The sequence below is a fragment of the Magnolia sinica genome, chromosome 4 (genome assembly GCF_029962835.1).
Source record: "Magnolia sinica isolate HGM2019 chromosome 4, MsV1, whole genome shotgun sequence".
Taxonomy (NCBI): Eukaryota; Viridiplantae; Streptophyta; class Magnoliopsida; order Magnoliales; family Magnoliaceae; genus Magnolia; species Magnolia sinica.
The window spans coordinates 14,432,743-14,456,755 of NC_080576.1; the positions used below are offsets into that span (position 1 = coordinate 14,432,743).

At 41.2% G+C, this 24,013-nt stretch overlaps 1 protein-coding gene across 1 annotated transcript; it reads left to right on the forward strand.

The window, feature by feature from the left end:
• Positions 1–888: 888 nt before the first annotated feature.
• LOC131242527 (uncharacterized) lies at positions 889–22,603 on the forward strand. Its single transcript, XM_058241231.1, has 4 exons — positions 889–1,122; positions 1,204–1,291; positions 22,038–22,190; positions 22,289–22,603. Exons 1-4 carry the CDS (start codon positions 990–992, stop codon positions 22,320–22,322), a joined length of 408 nt encoding a protein of 135 aa, XP_058097214.1. The 5' UTR covers positions 889–989; the 3' UTR covers positions 22,323–22,603.
• Positions 22,604–24,013: the final 1,410 nt, after the last annotated feature.

A 24,013-nucleotide genomic window follows, 5' to 3' on the forward strand; every position in this document is an offset into this window, starting at 1 on the left:
CACCACATGAAAACAATAGTGATTAGATATCCACCACTAAAATCCTCCTAAGGCCCACTGTACTGTTTATTTGACATCCAATCTGTTAATTAGGTCATACAGACTCAGATGAAGGTAAAAAAACAAAAATAAGCTTGATCCAAAACTTTTATGGCCCCAAAAAGTTTTTAATGGTCAACGTTCATTCAACATTGTTTCCTGTAATGTGGTCCACTTGAGATTGGGATATACCTCATTTTTTGTCTCATTCTATAAAATGATCTAGAAAAATAGATGAATGGCATGGATGAAAGACATACATCATAGTGGGGTCCACAGAGAACCGACCACCGGCCATTGGCCGGTGGCAGGGGGAGTAGCAATCCGTTTCCCTTATTTTGCATCTCACGTTTCAACACGTGATGGCCTGATGGATGGAGTGGATGTTACACACGTCCCGGTAGGCCCGAGCCTTTTGACATTCACGTGTAGCGTATCCATTTCTCGCGTCCCGCCGAAGTAAACAAGGAGAGAGTTTCATGTACGCGCTGTACGCTAAAATTCCAATATACAATGAACCATTTCCTCGCAACATTCCACCTGTTTATAACATCCGAGCCATGAAAAGGCAGGCTACATCGCAAAGATCACCGAAGCGAAATTTAGGATGGCCCTCTCACAAGGTCGGACACACATTGTGTAATCGATGGACATCCGTTGATCTGAATCAATGTACGTGCGTGGCGTCCCTGACGAGTGGGCTGTCCTGATTCCTACTTAAGGCGTTTAATGGTACGATCCACCCTTTTCACGGCTCGGATGTTACTCTAAAGTGACACGTCAGCAGAAAAGAAGCGTTGTACGTTAATGTCACCACACAACGTTGCATGCGAACATTTCTCAAACAACATTGCCAGAACGCGAAGCATCCAAACATCCTCCAAGGCGTCTTGGAGGATCCAACGATCCCTCGTCTCTCTCTCCAGCCGCTGTTGTTGCTGCTGCATCTGATGGATCTCGCAGAGCTGTGGGCGATCTTCGGCCCCGGCGTAGCGGGTGCCGTCTTCGGTGCTGGCTGGTGGTTTTGGGTCGACGCTGTCGTCTGCAGCTCCGTCAAAATCTCCTTCCTCCATTATCTTCCCGGTCTCTCTCTCCCTCTATCTCTCTCTGCCTCTGATTTTTTTTTTTCTTTTACCTTTTTTAACCATCGATTTCTTTTTGCAGGCATCTTCGCATCTCTCGCCGCCCTAATGTTTAATTGCGTCAGACGAGATGACATTGATTACTCCCCTTACGAAGAAGGAGAATGGAGGTCAGTTCCGTCCTCTTTTTTAATTGCGTTTTAGGGTTTTACGGGATTTATATTTTTTCGCACACTCGCACATGAAATTGGGGTTTATCCTGATCGAAGTCTGCTTTGCCTGTATCGAATTGATTCTATGCGTTGTGAGGTATTGGATCTTCGTTCTCAAAGAATCCGCTAGGGTTTATTGTCAGTTGTGGGGTATTGTAGTTTTTGTGGTCAGAGAACCGTTGATTGTGATTGATGCTTACTCTATGTTTTCGTCTTCCCCTTTATTCGACGAATTTAAGTTGAGACTGAGATCTCTTAAGAAGGAAATAAAAAAGAAGGAATTAAATTGATGCAGCTTTGAGTTACATTTCCCAAGAAATGTTTGAATTCATTCCATAGTGAAGCCTTGAAGGAACTGGAAAGATACGGAGTCTTTTCTTAAGATCTTTTGATTCCTGTCACTAGAGTTTCATACTCAAATGGGTCCAAGAACTGTCCACTCAATTTCTCCGTTTCTATCCCTCAACACACCTCCAATGCCAAGTCACCCCTTGTTTCCCAGTGGAAGAGCCATCAACAATTACATTTCAGTCATAAACAAATAGCGGCCTCCACTTCAATCTGGTTATTGAATCAATGATATTTTGATGAATGGATGAAAAACGAAGGAGAGTATTTGAGTAGAAAGAGACAAACAACTTATTAACATCAAATTCTTTCACTAGTTTCAAGTACTTGAATAACGCTTTGGTAGAACTCAGAAAAGGTGTAATGCCTCTATTGCCTAGAACAGCATTATTTATGGACCCCAAGGAGTGTAAATCATTAACAAAATTTCCCAACTATTAGACTGATTCCATATCAATCAACATCTTCCAAGATAGTGTGACAAATAGGTCTAGGAAGATTTTGCCAAAATGTAATGGCCTAAAATAGCTTATGCAAATCCAAAGAATCAACAACCAAGATCTTCAGGGCCCGTTTGGCCGGGTGGATTGGAAGGGATTGATTGGTACTAAGGTGGATGACATGGATTTCTAGGTAATGATGGTGTTGTCAGTGGATTATCTTGAGATCCATGGGATTGCTCTATCCCTGGATTGCTATATCCACTCTGTTTGGCACGCCCGGCCAATCCCAGGATTAAACCTTCCCATCCCTTCCAATCCCTCAAACCAAACATGTCCCAGGCAAATTTGAATGGATTAGGGTGGATTGGCTGGGATTTAAAGGTAATGATTGTGTTGTCAGTGAATTGTCTTAATATCCATGGGATTGGGATCAGATCACCGACTCTGTTTGGCACGCCCGGCCAATCCCGGGATTTAACTTCCAATCCCTTCCAATCCGACCGGCCAAACGGGCCCTCAAAGAATCAGACTTCAGCTGGAATCATGCAGTCTCTGGAAATTGTGTGTCGTGGCAATCTTGTGGTCTATTTGGAAGGAGTGGACATGCCTTCCGAAATAAGGTCGAGAGTCCGGGTACTGTTATAGATAGAGTTAGCGGGGGGATTATCTCAATAAAATGGGGAAGAGAGTTGATTTTGACAACGACACAAATGATTTGCATGATAGGTCACGACTGTCCAAGAAAAGCCCTGACCTTTGGCAGTACCCACTTGCCCACACCAGAGCAAGATGCATCTAAAGGTAGGGAGTGTTTCCAGTGTGTTATCCTTTTATGTCAAACATGCAGTGGCACTTCCTTGGCCCCTTGGTGCAACCCGGTTATTGAGTCAATGAGATTTCAACACTCAAATCGCAAAGAAATGGATGGGAGAGTACACATAAGAGTCTCTTTTTAAGAAGGCCAAAGGTCTTGTTTTGGTTTGGGCTGTTTATGTAAAGGCAGCTTTAGTTGCAAATCACTTTTTGGCCGTCTGATTTTTGTCGTGTTGTATTCTTTTCCAACTTGTTCGTAGGCTTCTTAATAAATTGCTGTTTCTCTCTCTCTCTCTCAAAAAAAAAAAAAAAAAAGGAAAAAAAAAGAAAAAAAAGAAAGAAAGAAAAAGTACACATGAGAATATTTGAGTAGAGAGGGAAATTAACTTTATTGACACCAAACTTCAATACTTAAGAAAAATTGCAACTCAAAAAATGTGGAATGCCTACCTGCAACACCACTTCTTTTACAGTCTCCAAAGACAATCCCTATGGATCATTAATGAAAAATTCCCAAACTATTAGATTGATTTCAAATCAATCAATATTTTATTGAAGATAATAAAAATTTCATTAAAAAGTTCGAAAAAAGAAGAAGAATCTCATAGACAAAGATTTGGCCTAAAGTAGCAAAAAACAAATCTACTAAATACTTCCAAAATCTATTAACCATACCTTCCACATCAGCCCCCTCTACCTCAAATGTCAAATGCGATCTTTGATATTTAGTCTTAAATTTTGCAACAAATAGCCTAAAATCAGCACATGTTGGGCATACAGTGGGCTACTGGCCTACATTATCCCCCTCGGGCTGTACGACGAGTTGGACGCTTCCTACAAGAAGTACAGTTCTAGATCCAATCTTTTCAATTCTTCGCCCGTAATCCATGCGCATTCAGAATAGGTCTTGTTCTTTTATTTCACAAATTATTGCTTTTATTGGCCCCACTGAGTGTTAATAGTCCTCGTGAGCAACATTTGTTTAAGTTCGTGCTTCTTTTTCTGGGGGAGTTATTTATTCATGTTGGTAATGACTCCATCTTGCACATCACCTTGCCATGGTACTCAAACAAATCCACCACATTGAAAGTCGACGAGATATCAAAGTCATCTGGCAAATCGATCCCATGGGCATTATCATTCAATTTCCTTTTTGACTTGGTATGTACTAAGCTTCTTAGACTTGAGTTTGCTGTAAGTTCCCATTAGAAACCTTTTTTTTTTTTTGGTAGAGATACCCTATAACTAAGTCACATCCTTTATATATCTTCTCTCGTCAATGTTCATTTGTAGTTTCTCGGTACTTCCTGTTGCTCTCAATCTTCTTAATCATCCAAGCTTGCAAGTATAGGATGTGCCTGGCAAAAGCATTAACATCTTTGTCCACTTAATCTTGTACTAGTAATAGTGCTAAGATAAGTACATGATGCAAACTTTTCCCTTTTATGATATTGAATAGGGATTTTCTAGTGGGGTATGATTTACTGAGTTGTTGTAAGCAAACTGACGAGGACATCCGATCATTTAGAGTATACCAGAGGAGGAGATCGACCCAGCCTTCACTTTGGCTTGATGACTCGTGGATGGGTCCGGGTGGACCGCGTTAAGGACTGGAAGACCCCACATGCATGATTGTGCATCTTCGAATACCATACACTAGGAAGATGCATGTTGACTGCTTATTTGAGAAGTTTTGACTGTTGGATCGCGAGGACATGATAATTGAACCGTTAAATCGTATGGATCCTTCGATCAGGCAGTTGGATCGTTGTGATCTTTGATCACTTTGATCATTAGTATTAAGATTAGTTGATTTTATGTTTTTTATGGTTATTTATAGTTTAGGACGCGTTATTTGCAGCTTATTGCATCATGCGACATATGAGGTTTGTTTTTATTGGGGGGTATTTTTATCAAAACACATTTATTGAGACTATATAAGGGGGGAACGTCTAGCCCTAGCCCATTATTATGGAATGAAAAAATTTCTTTTGCTGGAAAAGCTTTTTCTCTCATGTTATTTGAGATTCTCTTGTGAAAAGAGACTGCTTGGTGTGAATCCAAAGGTGTGAAGCCTAGTTATCCTCTTCATCTCTATCTTATTCCTCTCTAAAAAGGTATTTTTCATTCTCATCTTTTCTAGTTCTCCACTTTGGAACCAAAATCTTCCTTACCTTTTAACATACTTCACATAGTCTCACTTCCCATCATCCTACAACCATAACCTAGGCCTAATCGATCAAAACCAAAGAGTGTATTATGATCTTCCCCTGTCTGTACAGACCGTACGGACATCCACACACCCTCTTCCCCATTCCTTCTTTAATTTGGTAAAACCCCAGCCCCAATAACCCTAAAAACCTGTATTTTCTAACCCTAGAATTGTCCAAATCTACCCATTGAATTAGATCCATACCTATGCTAACGTGAGAGTTCCGGTTTCTCATCGGGCCTTAGATTTTCATGCTTAGGTGGTTTATGCTCGCGTGGGATTGTGATTTAACATAAATCTGAATTTTATTATCTATTTGGAACTCATTTAATCATCGTAGAATGGCATGTTATTGTATTTGACTTATTTTGATTAATCCGTTAATAATCTCCTGCATTCAAATGGTTAAATCACACGTCCTGCATCACAAACTCGCCTTAGGGTAGAGCTAAGTCCCTCTGGGATATGTTATTGCTAATGAAACTTATCAAGAGGTTGCCAATGCTCGTGTTGGCTACCTCGATTTGACCTTTTGTTTTAGGATGATGTGCACTAGAGAATTGAAATTAGTTCCCACTTGCTTACATAAAGTGCGCTAGAAGTGCCCCACAAATTTCGAATCATGGTTCAAAGTTATTGTTTTGGGTACCCAATGAAATTGCACAATCTCTGTGAATAATGTGATATGCATAGTGTCCATTGTTCTTTTCCATGGAATGAAGTAGGCCATTTTTGAAACACAATCCACCATAACGAAAATTGAATATGCTCCCATTTAAGTCTTAGGAAGACCTATAATGGATTCCATAAAAATGTCCACTCATGGTGTGACGGGAACAAGAAGTAGCATATAAAGGCCAATGTTATGCATAGGACCTTTAGAGACTTGGCATCGACTGGCATCATGCTACGAATTGTTTATTGTAATGGCGCATGAGGGGCCAATGCTATTTATTTTATTTTTTATTTTTTATTAAAGGCAACAGAATTTCATTGAAAGAGAGAGAAAACAACAGTGTCTGCCGAGGTGGCAGAGAGGAAAAAAAAAGAAAACAGCAGACTACTGGCCTAGGAACATGAAATTAAAATCCTTAAGATAAGAGACATTAGCAGCCCATTCGATAATTAAATTCTTCGCCCTGGAACCCACAGCTTGAGCCGAAGACTGAGAATTGTTGAAGTATTGGTTTTTCCTCTCCTTCCAGACCGCCCACTAGATTGCTATAAAAGCCATTCTCCAAACACGAGATCTGATTTTACCCAGCTTAAAGCCGTGCCAGAAAGTCAGCGTCTGGATTGCGGAGGCCGGCACGCACCCGCTGACATTAAATCTGTTGCAAAAATCTACCCGAATCAGGGATATAAACGGACAGTGAACCAGGAGATGATCGACGGATTCCTCGCTGTCCATACAGCAGAGACAGATATTGGCAAGCTGCATGCCTTTCTTTTTCAAATTGTCGATTGTTAGAATCCGGTTTTTAGACGCTAGCAAAGTGAAGCAGATGAACTTGGGGGGAACTGGGTATTTCCAGATGAATGGAGAGGCCAGAGAAGAGTGGGAAGGAGTGGGGGCAATAGCTGCGTACAGGGATTTGACCGAAGAGTGTGATGATTTGTCCCTCTTCCAGATAATTCTGTCTTGCTCTGTTTGGGTCGGAGAAACTCTAGAGAGGCAATCAAGTAACTCTGCATATTCACTGACCTCCCTATCGTGAAGATTCCTGCGGTAAGGAATGTCCCAAACAATACCTGCGCCGAAGAGAGAATAGAAGTTGGCGATAGAAGATTCGCTGTTGATGACTAGGCGATAAATATTAGGGAATCTATCCTTCAGTCTCAAATCCCCCAACCGGCGGTCCTCCCAAAAACATATGACAACACCATTCCCCAGATTGAAGCCAACATTCTCAACAACAGGCGTTTTGGCTTGAAGAATGCCTCTCCAAATATGTGAAGCTTTGTAAGTTGAAGAGTCCTTTGTCCACCAACCCCCCTGAGGAGGACCCGTATTTACCTTTGACGATGCTACTCCATAGAGCCTCCGGTTCCGAACCCAGCCTCCAGGACCATTTTCCCAAAAGGGCTTGATTCACGACTTTCAGGTTTTTGATGCTCGCACCACCTTCCCGAAAGTGGCTGCACACTTCTTACCAGTCCAGAAGATGGAATTTCTTCTGATTATCCTTGCCGCACCATAAGAAATCTCGTCTCAGCTTGTCAATCCGACGCAGAACTGATTGCGGGCATCGAAGAAGGGATATGAAGTAGATAGAGATGTTGGATAAGGCGGCTTTAATAAGGGTGAGCCTGCCTCCCATAGACAGGTACCTACATTTCCAAGTAGCTAGCATTTTTTCAAAAATTTCCACCACCTTATCCCACATCGATATTGGGGGCCCCCACAAACAACGTCGGAAACGTAGCGGACTTATAGCCCAAGGAATCAACGAAAGTGGGGAGGTCATGGTCCGATAAATTCACCCCAAAAACCTCAGACTTGGACATGTTAATTCTCAAACCTGTGATTGCCTCAAAGCATCTTAGAGTTGTGTGGAGGTTGGTGATAGCTTCGGAGTCCGCTTCAATCATGATCAAAGTGTAATCTGCGAATTGGATATAAGGAATTGGTGTGGGATTTCCAGGCATTGAGATCCCTCGAAAGAGGTCAGTGCTTTGACCCTTAAGCAGCATTTGAGAGAGGGCCTCACCAATTATGAGAAAAAGGAGAGGAGAAAGAGGGTCTCCTTGGCAAAGACCCCTGCTACTAGAGAAGAAGCCTTTCGGCACACCGTTGAGAAGGACTGAAAAACGAGTCGATTCGATGCATGACTTGATCCATCTCCTCCATTTTTCTCCAAACCCCATACGGAGAAGCACGTAATGTAAAAACCCCCAGTTGACATGGTCGTACGCCTTCTCTATGTCGAGCTTATAGAAGATGCTTTTCTTCCCCGATTTGTGGCAGGTGTGGAGAACTTCATTGGCTATCAGGGCTCCGTCTATAATCTGTCTTCCCCTTATAAATGCGTTCTGATATTTGGAAATCTGGCTCCCCATTACTGACGATAACCTAGTGGATAGAATTTTGGCCAGAATTTTGTATGGGCTGCCTATCAAACTGATGGGTCTGAATTCCGAAAAAGGAACTAGTGCTGGCAACTTTGGGGATGAGGGTAATGAAAGAGGCTCCGATACCCTTAGAAAGCCTTCCCCGATAATGGAATTCCATTAGGAAATTCATAACATTTGGACGAACAGTGTCCCAAAAGCATTGGAAAAAAGTGATAGGAAACCCATCAGGTCCAGGGGATTTATCGCCTTCCAATGCGTCGATTGCCGCTTTTGCCTCCTCTTCCGAGAAAGGGGCCTCTAGAGCATCCGCTTCCGAACTTAGGAGAGACTGGAACCATCTAGACGAGGTCTGGACCATCCTTCAGAAGAAAGGAGAGATTTGAAATGAGCCACTGCCATGTCAGATATCTCACCTTTATCATCGACCTGTCTTCCATCTACAGTGATGCTATGGATGGCCTTAGCCCAAGCCCTCATACTTGCTGATCTATGAAAATATTTTGTGTTCCTATCTCCTTCCGATATCCACCTAGACCTTGATTTCAGCTTCTAGGAATGTTCATCTTCAAGGGTTCTAGACGACAAGGATTGAATGATCTGAATGCGCCTGGCTAGTACATCCACTGGGAGATCTTTACCCTCAACAGAAGTGTCAATTTGATGTAGTTTAGAAAATAAAGTTTCAATCTCGAGCTCCCTTTTTAGTAATTCTGCTTCCTTCCATTCTTTGATCTTCTCCCTAAGAGATCTGAGTTTGCAAATCAATTTATGACCAGCATTGCCAGTCACCTGGAATGAGGGCCACCACTCCAATAGTTTCTGTTTAAAGCCATCGATGCGGAGCCAGGCGGAATTGAATTTGAAAGGCTTGGGGCCCCAATTTACATCGACCACAGAGAGGAGAATTGGGCAGTGATTAGATGTCGTTCTCGGGAGGACGAGTTGATGGACTGAGGGAAATTCCTCAATCCAGTCCGAAGATAAAAGGAACCTGTCTAATCTCGACTGAATTTGAGATTTATGTCCATTAGACCATGTAAATTTGGCACTTACTAGAGGGAGATCAACCAACTCCTGATCCTGAATCCAGTTGGAAAAAGATTGCATGGCGAGGCTTGTTCTCCTTTTACGAGAGTGCTCCTCCGCAAATCGGATCACGTTGAAGTCACCCAATGGTATTTTTTCTCCACCATGGCTAATGTTTTATGTTTTTCAAAGTGTCCACCTAATCCTCATTTATGTAGCTTAAATAGGAGCTTCTTCTGCAATTTTTCAAGAAGGCATGAGTGTGAACTCTTGAATGAATATTTATCACGTGAGATGAATTCACGCTTTGGATCTTAATCATCCCCACATTTGTTGAGCAGTGCACTTTGCTAAAAATGGGGTTCATGTTGTATTATTCTTATAGTACCTCGAATCCCACAACCTCCACGACGGGTGTTCCTAGTCGAACCACCTCTATTCAAAGCACCCACTGCTTTGTTCTAACTTCTAACTCTTTGACACAAAAGGAAATTGTATTCTAGTAGAAAAGCCATCCATTTCGAATGACGAGCACTCAACTTCTTTTGGGAGTTGAGATATCTCAGCGCGTTAGTCTAAGTATGGAATGAATTCTTGATGAATTAGGTAATGCCTCCAATGTCATAGCACTTGGGCTACTTCATAGAACTCAAGATCATATGTGAAGTAGTTATTTTGTGCATCATTAAGCTTTTTGCTAAAGAAAGCGATTCATTTTCCTTCCTGACTCAGCACCACGCCAATGCCAACATTAGAAAGCGTTACTTTCCACATCAAAGACTTTATTGAAGTTTGAAAGTGCAAGAATTGGGATCTTCATCATCTTCTTTTTTATGGTGCTGAAACTTCAATCTGTTGCTTTAGTCCATTCGAAATTGGCTCGGTGCATGTAATTGATGACAACTACGATAGTTGTACTAAAATTTTAGATAAATATTTGGTAAAATGTTGCTAAACCATGGAGAGAATGGACCTCCGAAAGGGTTTGTAAGATGGGCCACACCAAAATGACCTTGATTTTCTCCTTGTCAAACCTTGATCCCTTCTTCTGAAACAATATACACCAAAAGCACAATACTATCAACAAGGAATGAGTACCTTTTCAAGTTAACAAATAGTGACTCCTGTAGTACATCAAATATTTGCTGTAAGTCATCAAGGTGAATAGATTAATCATGATTAAAAACAAGATTATTATTAAAATAAACTAAAGATTTTTCCATGAAAGGACGTGGTATCTCTGTCATTAGCATCATGAAGGTGCTTGGATCATTCGCAAGGTTGAATGGCATGACTGGCTCATTTGAAAGGCCAAATGGCACGACGAGCCATCCCTATAGTTGTCTTGAGTTTTAAATATGATTTTTTACTCATCTCCGGGCCGAATACGTATATGATGATATTTACTCAGGTCGATCTTTGAAAAGATCTTTGCTGCATGCAACATGTTCAACATATCATCCAAACGAGGAATAGGAAACCAATTCTTGATAGTAATGTGGTTGATTGCACGGCTGTCCACACATCGTCTAAGATTCGTCTTTCTTAGGGGGTTAATAATGCTTGAACAACACATGGTGACATGCTTTCACGAATTAAACTCTTTTATAACGACTTAGTAACCTGTTGGTGGAGCTTGGTATGTTTGACTGGACTTATTCGGTAGTGCACAACATTTGGTAGGCTAGAACCCGACATTAAATGTGGTGCTGAATGTTCTTCATAGGAGGAAGTCCAGTTGAAAGTTTTTCGGGCACCAAGTCTTCGTATTCATGAATGAGCTCTAGTATAGGAGGCAGAACATTTGATTATTTCGTGTCTTCTTTTGCAAGCAAGACATAAATGATGCCAGTCTCCTTGTTTTCCTCTTCAATTATTATTATTATTATTATTATTATTTGCATAGAGTGATTTTTGACCCTCGTCTTTAAGACTTTATTAGATTTGGGTGTTGGAAGAATTTTTATTTGGTGCAATGTGATGTTAACATCATTCTTGGTGAAAGAATAGGTGTTAGCTCGAGTCTAATGCACCATATCTAGGTCCACAACCATGGTCTTTTTAACAAATTCTGGCATGCATTTGTGGGGACCATGTCACACCATACTTCATCCTTGTACTTAGATCTAATAGAGAAGGAAATTGAACACGTGGAGCTAACATAAAATTCTCCAATCCTCAAAAAAAAAAAAAAGAAGAAAAAAATCTTATATTTTTTTGAACCAACGAATCTGATATGGGCATGGATGCTTGTTCTTTGAGGTTCATTTGTCCACAATTCTTGCGAGACAATTTTCTTACTACACCCGCATACCAAAATTGTGCATTTCTTTCTACTAGAAGTGCAAGTGTCGTGGAAGATATTGTGCCACAACCATCACTCCCCATCAATTACTCAAGGCATCGATAGCACTGTCCATTGGATAACCAGCGCCTTGCCATATCACCAATACAATTGCTACATCTTCCTCAACAAGCGCCCCATCCTCATATGCATGTTCTTCATATTCTGTGTTATCTTTAGCTTTCATTTGTATGTGGTTGAGAGTGTCTTCACATATTCTCATTGCTCGACCAAATTTACTTTAATTGTGGAGTGTGGACTGATGTTCAAGATAGTAAAAAGAATGATGTTTCGGTTACCCACACTTAAAGCATGTGAAAGGAAATGTTGTTTTGCCTGTCTTGGGCACATTAGCCCCTTGTCCATAACTACCCCTCGGGGTTGGAGTTTGCTTCATTGTTTGCTGTTGGCCTATCTTCCCTCTATCTATGGGATGCCTTGCAGTTGCCTTATGTTGGAAGTTAGCATGCTGCCCCATTGTTGATGATGCCTAAATCGTCTCCCAAGTCCCCAACTAATTATCTCATTGGCTTTTAATGTAAGTGTGTATGCATCGGATATCTTACATACATCTTTGAAAGCCAATTTATTTATGATGTCCATGTTAGGACCATTAAGATATATTGAAATCTTTTGGTTTTCATGTTCACAAACTTCTATCCATGATTCCAATGTATGGAACTCCTTGTCGTATTCATTTACTGATTTGTTCCCTTATTGCAAATTGTGTCATGTTTGACAGAGTTCACTAGCATAAGTCGCTGGTAAGATTTTTTTTTTCTAAGAATTTACTTATTCCTTACCTTGACGGATTTATTCAACTCGGAGATCGTTCCTATTATGCTAACGCGTGATTGGAAAATTTCATAGCTACTAACTTAATCTTCCTATTTGTCCATGATTTTCTTGTACTTGAACACCTTTTCCACATTATTTAGCCAATCGACGAAGTCGTGAACATGCAAACGACCATGAAATTACGAAATTTCTACCTTAATTCCTGTCTCTTTGTCATATTCCAACAATCGAAGGATTTGATTATTGGTGTCTTTATGAGTCGGTGCTGCCCGTTGTTGGTTACGACCTTGGTGGGGGACCTTCCACTGTGTTTACGTGCCAACTTTGGTTCTGGATTCCTCAACGTTAGAGCTCTCTCACTTGATTAGTGAGATTGCCTATCGTATGCGTTGAGTTGATCTACTCGCTCTGTGAGTGCAATGATTAATTTGTGTTACTTGCACAAGCTCTTCCTGTTTCACTCCTTTTGAAGCCATTATGAGATGATGTAGAGTCAAAAGATTCTCAAGGATGACTTGAGTTGATACCAAAATGGTGCAACCTGGTTATTGAGTCAATGAGATCATGACACTTGAATTGCAAAGAAATAGACGAGTATACGGAGAAGAGTATACACACAAGAATATTCAAGTAGAGGGAGAAATAACTTTATTGAAATCAAAGTTCTCTTATAATACCTAAGACTTGTGAGGTTTGGATCATAGACTAAAGTGAAGACCCAGCTTGCACCGGAAGCCACACCTTTTAACTGAACTGAGACTGAGAATTTGTCGCACCACGAGTCCTTTGCCTTCCACAATTTCGAGTCCCACATCACCACTATGCCCCCTTTTGCACCTTCTGTGTCTATATGACCCATTCCTTTTCTTTAATTCCCCAAACTGAGTCTAGAAGGCTCTGATCTAGTTTCTACATTTTTGTTTCCTGCAATGTCACAAGCTGAGCTCTGGTTTGTTTGCATGGGTCTCTGATATGCACCCTCTTTTCTTTGCACCCCAGTCCCCTAATGTTCCAACTCACCATCTTCATGATGATACAGTGACTGCCCCCTTCCCTTTTGGGAAATGGCTTTTCATTTCTCACTGTTTTCTAGAAACGGCGTTTTCTGAAAAACTCCATTTTCCTCTTCTTCTTCTTTTTTTTTTTTTTTCCACTTATGAATCCAATCAGGCCCTTAATGCAATCTTTTTCTTCTTATAAAATTTCGCACTAACGCTAACAATAAAAAAATAAAACAAAAAAGAAGAGTTGAATCTCATTTAGAAGCAGCGGTGGAAGTGTGCCTTTCCAAAAAAGAAAAGAAAAGCAGAAGTATATCTTGAGAACTGTCTATCAGAGCCACAATGTCTAACATGTTTGTTTATATGTTTTGATTTATTATATTTTGATTGTTGTTGCCAATTGGGAAAATATAACGAATCAAATTTTCCAAAGCAGAATGGGCTGGAAGGGAAAGGTACACCCCATTAATTAAGATGTGCACAAGTACAAAGGGGAAAGCCTATGGAATTAGTGGCTTGCAAAGCTTCAACGTGTTATAGGTAGTGGCAATGGAGATTGTGAATTTAGACTTTCGAATAAGGTTCGAGTCTCATGGCCAAATATGAGAAGAGAGGCTATCCAGTACTTGGTAGGTTCAGATTCTATTCGTTTGCTATATGAAATATTTGGAATGCCCCGTTAATTAAGATATGTACAAGTATAGAGTGGAAAGCAATATGGAATTAGCGACCTGCACAGCTTCAACATGGGACTGGCGGTGGCAGCAGAGAATTGTGAATTTAGACTTTCACATAAGGTTTGAGTCTCGGGACCAAACATGAGAAGAGAGGCTATCCAATGCTTGGTAGGTTCAGATTCTGTTGGTTCACTATATGAATATTTTGGATGAGTACCTTTGATTTCCCTATGCCAATGATAAGATCTAGAGTTGGTGATGGGTTCGAAAAGCCATGAAAGTGGAGGCTTGGTCCTCAGGGAAGCTATAAGGATCTTCTTTTTTTTTTTTTTTTTTATAAATAATTTTTTTTAAAATAAAAGTAACAAGATTGTATTAAAAAACGAACAGAAGAGAAAAAACAAGAGGGGCTGCTGAGATAGCAGAAGCAAGAGAAAAAAAAGAACTGAAGCAAACTAGGATCCTAAAAAGTTGAAATTTTTTAGAGAGGGCACAACAGAGGCCCATTCGATAAGCAACTGCTTTGCTCTCGAACCGACAGTTTGAGCCGAAGTCTGCACATTGTTGAAGCATCTGTCGTTACGCTCCTTCCAAACCGCCCACCAGATTGCCATGATTGCCATTTTCCAAAGCTTAGAATTAGTTTTGCCCAACTTGAACCCGTGCCAATAAGCAAGAAGAGAGGACGCTGAAGCCATAATGAAAGTATTTCTGGTTGCTCATAATGGAAGGTGTCTTTAGAATTGTCATCTTGTGGACATCCTTTGTGTGGAATTGCCTTTTGTATCTAATGAAATTCAGGATATTGCCTCTAAGCTAAAGATTTTGTTGGCACATGTTAGGAGAGGAAAATGGTATTGATGGTGTTTTGGCAAAAGAGGGCGTTAGCTTGTGTTTCTTGTATTGGGTTCCCTTTTGATCTGTCCTTAAAAGTTTTCATTAATTCTCTGAGAAAAGGGGTTGGGTGATCCTATTTTGGAACAACAACCATAACGACGAGTCTTCTCTTCATGAAGCTTTGGACTGAAAGTTACATTTATCAGCCTGTTTAGCGAACCTGTGATGTGCATTTGGATTGGGCTCTGAAGCAGGAGAGAGGTTCCATCAATTGTTGCACGGATAGGAGCTATAAACATAAGATTCCAGCAACTGTGATGTGCAGAAAAGTCTACAACTTCGGAGTCCAACCAGAAACAAGTTTCAAGATAGAAACAGGGATTTCTATTGGGAGATGCACCAAATCTGAGTTGCCAGGTGAAGAACTGTTTTCGGGGTTAACCGAGAACAATATTCAAGGTGAAGTATCCAATGTAGAAGAATCTCTCCTCTTAAAACAATCTCATTTCATGTAAGTAAAGAAAACTTTGTTTCATCCATTCAATTGTTCATAAAGATTCCTTTACAAGTCAACTGTATATGATGTGATTAACTAGGAGTGACCCACAATTAGTTTTCTGACTTGCTAGAACCTTGCCTTATGAAAAGGACAAAAAAAGGTTTGTAAATGGGCATTTACGTAATTTAGAAAGTATGACCGCATGCTAGACAAATTCACTTGTCTCGCCAACCTCCACAAAAAGAGGGCTAGACTCTTACAATGAGTCACCATTATTTTGAAAATGTTATGATGGTGACCCATTTTTCAAATTCAAGGCTCACGTATGGTGATCTACACCACCCAAATTATGGGGTCGCATGGTTGATGGATCAAACCTCTAAAATCACAGCAATCAAGTAATTCTAACCATCCAATTGATGGCTATCAAGTGGATTGTTAGAAGTAAAAAAGTGAGCGGTCCAGATTCCAAGTACACTCACAGATCAAGTACAAAATAGACAGAAAAGCTCCAATCCCTCTTGAATACGAAGGTGCGCTAATTATCAAGCAGTCACAGTGCGCCGAACCAAGAAAAAGAGAAGTGCTGCACAATTTGTGTATGCATGTGCAGAGTATCATACAAGAGGTGAGGATTAATCATGCCCTTAACCTCCCTCTTATTCTTCAAATGACTAGGAGGCAAGAGATGATTTCTTCAAGTGGCAGAAACAAATTCTGCAATTGGCGTCAAATCAACAAATGGGTGGATCTGCTAGTTTGAAGTTCTCCATGGCTGTCATGCAAAGGTGGGTTTTGCTGAGGGTTTCAAAGTCTCTTTTTCAGTGAAGGGTAGAGATTGTTCGCAATGGTCAATGTACACATCCGGTGGCTGTCGGATTTTACTGATGTTGTGGTTGATCATTCCCGGAGTCAGGTTTGGATGGCACGGTGGCTGTAGCAAATAGATGTGTGCAACAGTGAGCAGTAGAGATGGTTCACAGAGAGGAATTGCAGCGGTGGTGGTGTGGCAATGACACCAGGATTTGGTCTGTCAGATCTTCAACTAGGCAGAGACAGGTTTTTGTAGGAGCCTGGTCTGGTCACCGGAGGAAACAAGGAAGATTTGTGGCTAAGGTGGGTTTCGCCAGGGTTGGGTGCTGGCTGTGGATGTTGGGTGATCGATGGTGATGGGGCTGATGTTTCAGATGGGTGATTAAGATTTGGGGTTTGGGGTTATTGATAGTTGTTGGGATGATCTGTAGTGAGTGATGGTTGTAATGGAAATGGTGATGAGTTCAGAGTGCGGACAGCCAGAGACGCTGACAAAAACGATGATGGGTCGGTTGTTGAGTGTCAACTGGTCGCACAGGTATGCCTGCTCTTGTGTTACTAGTGATGGATTTGGGGACTGAGTGTGACAGGGGCTGGTGGAAAATATGGGTTGTGCTGGATCTGAATATGATGCTGATTTTTGTGGCATTGAGGTTAAAGTGCAGGGAATGTGCTGGAGCAGGAGAAGACGGGTGCTGCAAACGACAAGGGCAGCGGAGGGTTGATGTTGTGTTGCGATTGATTGGGCTTTGGCTTGTCTTGAATGGGCTTCAGAACCTGATTCTAGCAGCGACAGGAATGGAAATCAACATTAGCTCCTTGGTTGCAGGATTCCTTTAACTAGGTGCTGCTCCCAGTTCAAATCTCTGCTTTGGAATGTCGCTCCCACTTCCTTCTTATTTATACTTGTTTACATTTTAAAAGAAACACTTTCCCACTCCCAAACCTACCTTCATGCTTCATGCAGCTATGAGCAACTCTTTTGAACCAGTAGGGAGAGAGAAAACCAGAGAGAGTATTTCTCACTTGTGGAATGAGTTGAAAGAGTATTTCTCTCCACTGCTAAAAAAATACTTCAGCTTACCCTAAAGGGTGTGGGGTCCACAGTCACATATGATTGAAACTTTGAATGGCATTCGGATGGTGTACAAACAGGTGAAAAAAAAGTAAAAAAAAGGGATGGACAGCGTGTGGGGTCCACAGTAGGCAGAGGATTGATGAATGTCTCTGATACAATGTTATTCACAAGAGACTTCATTGTGGAAATTTTATTGCGTATATTTCATTGAGAATGACAAGAATATATAGAAGAGATGGGGGATCTTAACAAATATACATGAATCCATCCACATAACTATGGTATATACAGCTGTACATGTATAGCTGTACATACGTATCCTATATTCTGACGTTAACAAAATATTGATGATGAAAGTACCCCTAAAATCCGTTACAACCACGCAACCCTGAACTAAGTGGGTCATAGCTGCTCAATTCGTGCCAAAATCACATGATCTTGGTCTTGTTTGAAAGCTAATTCAAAATGCTGTAAAGTCCGACCAATTTTGCATCACTTGGATGATGTTTAGAACCTTCAAGGTGGCCACAAAAACAAAGTGACCGGAAAAGGTTACCTATAGATTTTTGTTAACAAATCCTTCTTTAATAGGTTATTGAGTGACAATTACTTATTATTATGCTATTATAAGACTCCTACATGATCAATAATTTGATTTTCTTGAAAAGAGCTAAGTTTTATGGTAGTCCAACTGTATGGGCCTATGGGCCAGAGGTCAATAGGACCATCATCAGGGACCCCAAGAACTGTTCGGACAGATTGTCGGGCCCATATGACTGATCAAACCGGTCATGGGACACAGTTCACTATTTGGACAGGTTGCAAGGTCAATGGTGTCTTCCCAACATTCCAGGCTTTGATCATGGTCCACTTGTCAGTTGTATAAGGGTCTTAGGTACATGAGGGTCTGAACTCTCACTTGTTGAGCATTTGGATGATTTTCTAGCTCTGTAGATGGAGTTGTCGGGAATGTTCATCAAATATACAAAATCTGGAATTGATTTCAAGAATTAGTTTCTCTAGGTTCAATAGTTAGGCAGCCTACCTTGGTGTGTAGGTTGATCTCTTGATCTCCAAATATATTTTGAACAATACAGCATCCAATGAGGTTGTAGGAATGCAAATGACCACACATGGACATTTGTCAGAGAGAATAAAGAGAAGAATAGGGATAACTGCATGAAGTCACACCATGTGAAGAGGAGTCTTACCTCAAGAATCAGTCTCACCCCCGTTCAGTCGCTGGAAAGAGGAAATTTTGACTTGAATTAATCGAATAAAATTGTGATCTCTCTATTTGATTGTATGAATACGCATGCTAGTCTTACACAAAGAAAGTTCTAGCTCAACGGGGACTGTTAACACATGAAAGAAAGATATCAGCAAAAAAGTTCATGGGTGAAGGAAAGCTACGTGAAAAGATATGTTACCAAATAGAGGAAAGGCATCCTAAAAAATAAGGAAACGTAAGGTTAACAAATAATGAAAAGCTATCCTGAGAAATAAGGAAATAAATCTACTCTTGCTACTTGCTGTCAAAGATTCGTAGAAACTATCTTTGGCTCTAAGAAGCCTGCATTATGTATATTCTTTGGTGTCACACAACTGGGACTGCATGTGGGGCCTGTTGAGACTGTTTGGACCTTCCAATTACAAATATGGGACCAAAGGGTGATCAAAACTGTTGATCAGGGTCTGCAATAGATTGGGCTTGATCCATCGATTGTGTAGCATGTGGGCTCATTCCGGTCCTATCGTGATGGCTGGATATGGTCCTGCATCAGTTCACCCTGGCTTGGGAGTAACTCGCTTTGGGTTGATTTGTGCCTAACATTCCCCACACATTGCCTTTGCTTCCCTCGCATGCCGGCTCTGGTAGGTGCCTAACATTCCCCACACGTTTTGCTATGAACTTCCTTCACAGGTTGACATCATTTAAGATACCACTGCCTCTTTCGTCGTTTTGCTGCCTGTGCCCTCCATGATGGTTTCTACTTCTTCGGTAGTGGAGTTGCTTGGTGGTGCTTAGTTCTTTCTTTTGTTCATGTTTGGCTTTCTGAATCTTATGCAAAATGAGAGGATAAAGGATGCCCTGTAAGCCGCTTCTCTTCAGAATTCTTCATTTGGGCTGTTGATCATCCTTTGGTTGGTCTCGCAATGTTCTAATTAGATTCACCAGTAGGTTCCTCAATTGGTCCCGTAAATACTCAGTGGATCCACCCTTAAGACTTTGCTAGTGACACTTCCTTTGATACTCCAACTGATGAATTGGAGTTTGACTTTCTCTGTATCTTCCTCCATAGCAGTTACCTGCCCATCCAAAGAATCTAGATCATCAGCTAGCTTTTTAATCATTCTCCACACTTCACATTGTTGTCTCTTGCTATCTCACTCATTGTCTTCTCATGCTTCTTTAATCCCTGCTATGATGACCTTCTAGTATGAGCTGCCGTCTATGAACGGCCAACATACTGGGAAGGTTGTTATAGCAGGGAATGGAATATGGGTAGGGACATGGTAGGAAGATCAATAGGACTGGCGTGAGAAGTCTCGGATGATGGATTGGCACTATGCAGTAAGCATGGAATATGGATTGGAACTGTATCATGAAGTGTTAGAATGACCACTTCGTGCTGACATCCCACAACAAGGAGTAAGGCTGGTTTAAAGATCTGTTGTGGGGACAGATTGGGGCTGAAACCTGGGACATTGTGAACAATTTTTGAACAGTTTGAATGGTATGGTTATGGGCTTACAGGGCTTACAGTGGATGACGCAGTGTAACAAAAACAAAATAAACATTTGCTATAGAATAGAGTTTAGCATCAAACTTTGATGGCTGGACATGATCCTGCATCAGTTCATCCTGTCTTCAGTGCTGCAAGATGCTGCTAGTTGGATCAAAGAGCCAAGTGGTGTTTTCTTGGGCACTCTTTAAGGAAATGAGTAGTAGTCCCTCAAACACACATCTCACCTGTTTCTTTTGAATATTTATTATCATCCTTGTACTTTAAATATCACCAGGTTGGCTGTAGCTGATTAAGGATTTAAAGGCGACCAATTATGAAGAGAGAGACAACTGAGACGCCCTGGGTGACAGGGCCTGTTTTATTTTGTGATTCTTTGAAGGGGAGAAGGTACATCTGTTCATCAACAATTCCCAGTCAAAGTATGTGTGGCTTTTATTGGGAAGAGGTCCGATTTTTCTGGAGGCAAACAATTGTTGTGCCTTTTTATTGGGCCATACACATGCATATAATGATCTGAACAATGCATACTGTGCCCTCTTCCAGTGATTGACCACTTTTTTTTTTTTTTATAAATAAATTAAATATAAGCTAGGATTTTGTTAAAAGTAAGCAGACGTCAAGAGCATGCTATGGGAAGGAGACGTGAGGGGCTAACAAACAAAAATTGCAAACTAGACCATTAGATGACCTTTTTTGTTTTCTTCACTGACTGTCAATTTCTATCCCACTGATTGGGGGATTAGGATCTTCAGAATTCTATGCTTATTGGTCTGTGACCCATTTGGCCACTTTCAGTTGTCTGTGGATTCCGTGGGTGTAGCAATGACATGGAGGCACGGTATCTACCATTGATCTGATCCCTTGTTAAAATATGGTTGGCTCTGTCTGTTCAATATGTAATATGTGGAACTTGCCATTTGTAAGGTTGGAAATGTCACATTTCTTTCCTTCAGGAAATAGTGGCTGACCACACAATCCAAATAGTAGCATGACTACACAATGTAGAGTTAGACCTCCAATCAATAGAGTTTGATTTTGTGTGAAAAACATCTAGTAGTAACTTTAGCTGTTTACCATGCATGATGGGAACTGACTCCCTTGGATATGATGTTATCTGAACTAGATTTCCTGGGGACACATTCATTTTGCTTGAATTTCTCTTAAGGTTTTTATTATGATACATAATTTGTTTTACATACACGTATCCATTTATTCAAGGTCCAAAATTATTTGTTGCTCAAGTAATTGTGTTGCACATTTAAGCTTAGATAAGTTACTTTGGATTTGGTATTTCATTTGTAAACAGTATGGGGCATACTCCTCCAAATTATGCTAATGAGAGGAAGAATTTTGGACACTCCATGTCTATTACCCTCTGGGGGGCCTTAATCTTTTCGAAAGATACCACTCTTGAATCACATTCTATCCACAAACCGTGAGTATCTTTGGCTCAGCTGAGGGTGGGCCCTATGCTCCACCCAATCATGTTAGTTGTCAGGACCCATCCCCTAATTTTGCAGAAATCCTACTGCAGTAACGCATCATTGGCTAGGCTTGGGGGCTATAAATACTCCATATTGGCTTGAGAGTACATTGCGGAAGGCCCAAAAGGGCGTGGATGGAGGCAGTAACAAAGATTTGATGACCTATGTCCTAAGTGAAGTTATGGCATTTGATACTCGAATGGTGGAACATGATTAATGTAGCCCACCCCAATTAATTGGGATAGGGCTGAGATGACGATGGTGGTGACTATTGGGTTTGTGACGATGCCCCTTAATATGAATATCTATGCATGCGATTGGCACAGCATCATGGGATTCATGGCATTTTGCTTGATTGTTGTGTTAGAACCATTTTGTATTTTGCTACCTACTGACACTGCAGTTCTCTTGAATTATTGGAGTCTGCTGTTTTAGGCCTACACTAACAATGATTTATACAGTATCAGTGAAAACCCTTTTCACTAATACCACTTCTGAAATTACAGGTTGAAACTTTGGCTTTTCTTTGCATATGTTGTATCCTTTGTGTCTCTGGCGGCATCCGTGGGCTTGCTGGTGCAAGATGCATTAACGGCTGATGGCCCGTCAGCGTGGACGGGCACTGCAGGTGTCTTGCAGTGTGTGTTTGTGTTGATCAGGTAAGCTTGCTTGTCTCTGATCTGTGTACATGTCCATGAATGCATGCATGGCTCTTATTAGCAATGTCCCTACTAACCAACTCATCTTGCACGAGCAGCGGGCTGATATTCTGGACCTCTCATTCGGAGTAAGTCGAGAAGAATCAGGAAAAGCCAAGTATTCGATGTGGGACTTCGACAAGACTGCCAGAGCTGCCAGATCGTTCAAAAGATGAAACAGTTCACTGCCTGCCCGTAATTCTTTCTAACTTCCTTGTAAATGTAGCGATTCGATTGGATGGAGCCAGTCAGCCGAATTGCAACAACTGTTAGTAAAGTGACAGCAATCTTTTGAGTCTGGAAACTGTGATTATCCTAGAAATCCATTGATGCATGCATGCATCAATCTACCCATAAATTTTATTTTTTGATCAGGTCACTGTCGGCTGCATTTTTGTATGCTCAGATATTGCCCTCTCAAGTGTGTTGGGCATCTGAGCGGTGGATGTGAGGCCCCGCTATAAAGATGAATGTATGCAGGAATTGGGGTGGTCCACTCATCAATAGGGCCACACAAGTATATGTTGAATGTGGACCATTGGCAAGTTCTTGAGAACTGTCTATTCTTTTCATTCAGGGATGACCTTTCTGATAAGTGGACTGGCCTTATTTTCACATGTATCCATCTTCAGTGATGGCCCCACCTTAAACTCCCCTCAAATGTTCTCCATACTTGAATGGTTGGCAGTTGTGATGAAAGGTTTAAATTCAGTGCAGAAGAGTTATAGGATCCTCGGCCTGAATATTCACGTAGTGCTCAGGTTTTCAGTTTGTACTTTCTACAGGAGAAGCCCTTGGTTTGATGATCCCAACCATTGGTCTGATTTGACCCACCGTGGATGGGCGATGCTGCAAAGATATCTTTGATTGGACCTACATATAAGGAGATCCTAGCTAATGATTGATTAAATCTGCCTGCAGATTGAGTGTTCACCAGGGATATTCCTAGTGACCGGACTTTGTGGGCCTACATGTGTTTTTTATCCATCCGTTTTACCAGCTCATTTCAGGGCATGAGCCGAAAATGGAAGCCAACACCACAGGAAACAGTGGAAATTGAACGCTACTGTTGAAAACTTATCTGGGGCCACAGAGGTTTTGGGTCAAGGTTTACCTTCATCCAGGTCTGTGTGACCTTATAAACATGCTGGCTGGCAAATAAACATCTCGGTGGGCCCTGTGAAGATTTCAACGGTGGACGTCATTATCCCCACTGTTTCCTGTATTGTGGTCCATGTGAGCTTTATATATGCTTTAATATGGGGCTCATGCCCTAAAATGAGCTGGCAAAACAGATGGACGGCTTGAATAAAATACACACATCACGGTGGGCCCACAGTCCGGTAACGAGGGATATCTATGGTGTTGGGGTCACCACACAATCCGCTTCCGCCGTTGAACGTGGACGGTTTATGTAATTTTCCTGCTAGCATCTTTTTGCGGCATACGAATTGAAAAGACAGGGATCTCCTCCCATCAAGGAAATTTCGATTCCGCCATCTGCGGGGGCCCCGTTTTTGTGATTTTTTTAAGTACGTGTCCTCATAATCTTCTCGGAGATTTTTAGTATGTGTGGTTTGGATGAGTCTCCAGTATCTTTTAAAATGGTAGTGAACTATCACCAGAGACTACATCCGGCATCTCCTGATTTTATATTCCTTGCGTTAGCGTTGTCTTTAAGTCACCTTCCCTTCTGACTAGATCTTAGTCATCCCACCCATTTATAGCTGGTATTGAGTCATTTGTCCATCTCCACCGTAAGCTTTGCTGCATGTTCAGCTAAT

Excerpts from the sequence above, each read along its gene's own strand:
- LOC131242527 (XM_058241231.1), top strand. The coding sequence starts at position 990 with ATGGATCTCGCAGAGCTGTGGGCGATCTTCGGCCCCGGCGTAGCGGGT. Across the intron at positions 1,123-1,203 it reads CTTCCTCCATTATCTTCCCG|GCATCTTCGCATCTCTCGCC; the intron begins GTCTCTCTCTCC and ends TTCTTTTTGCAG. Across the intron at positions 22,191-22,288 it reads TGTGTGTTTGTGTTGATCAG|CGGGCTGATATTCTGGACCT; the intron begins GTAAGCTTGCTT and ends TTGCACGAGCAG.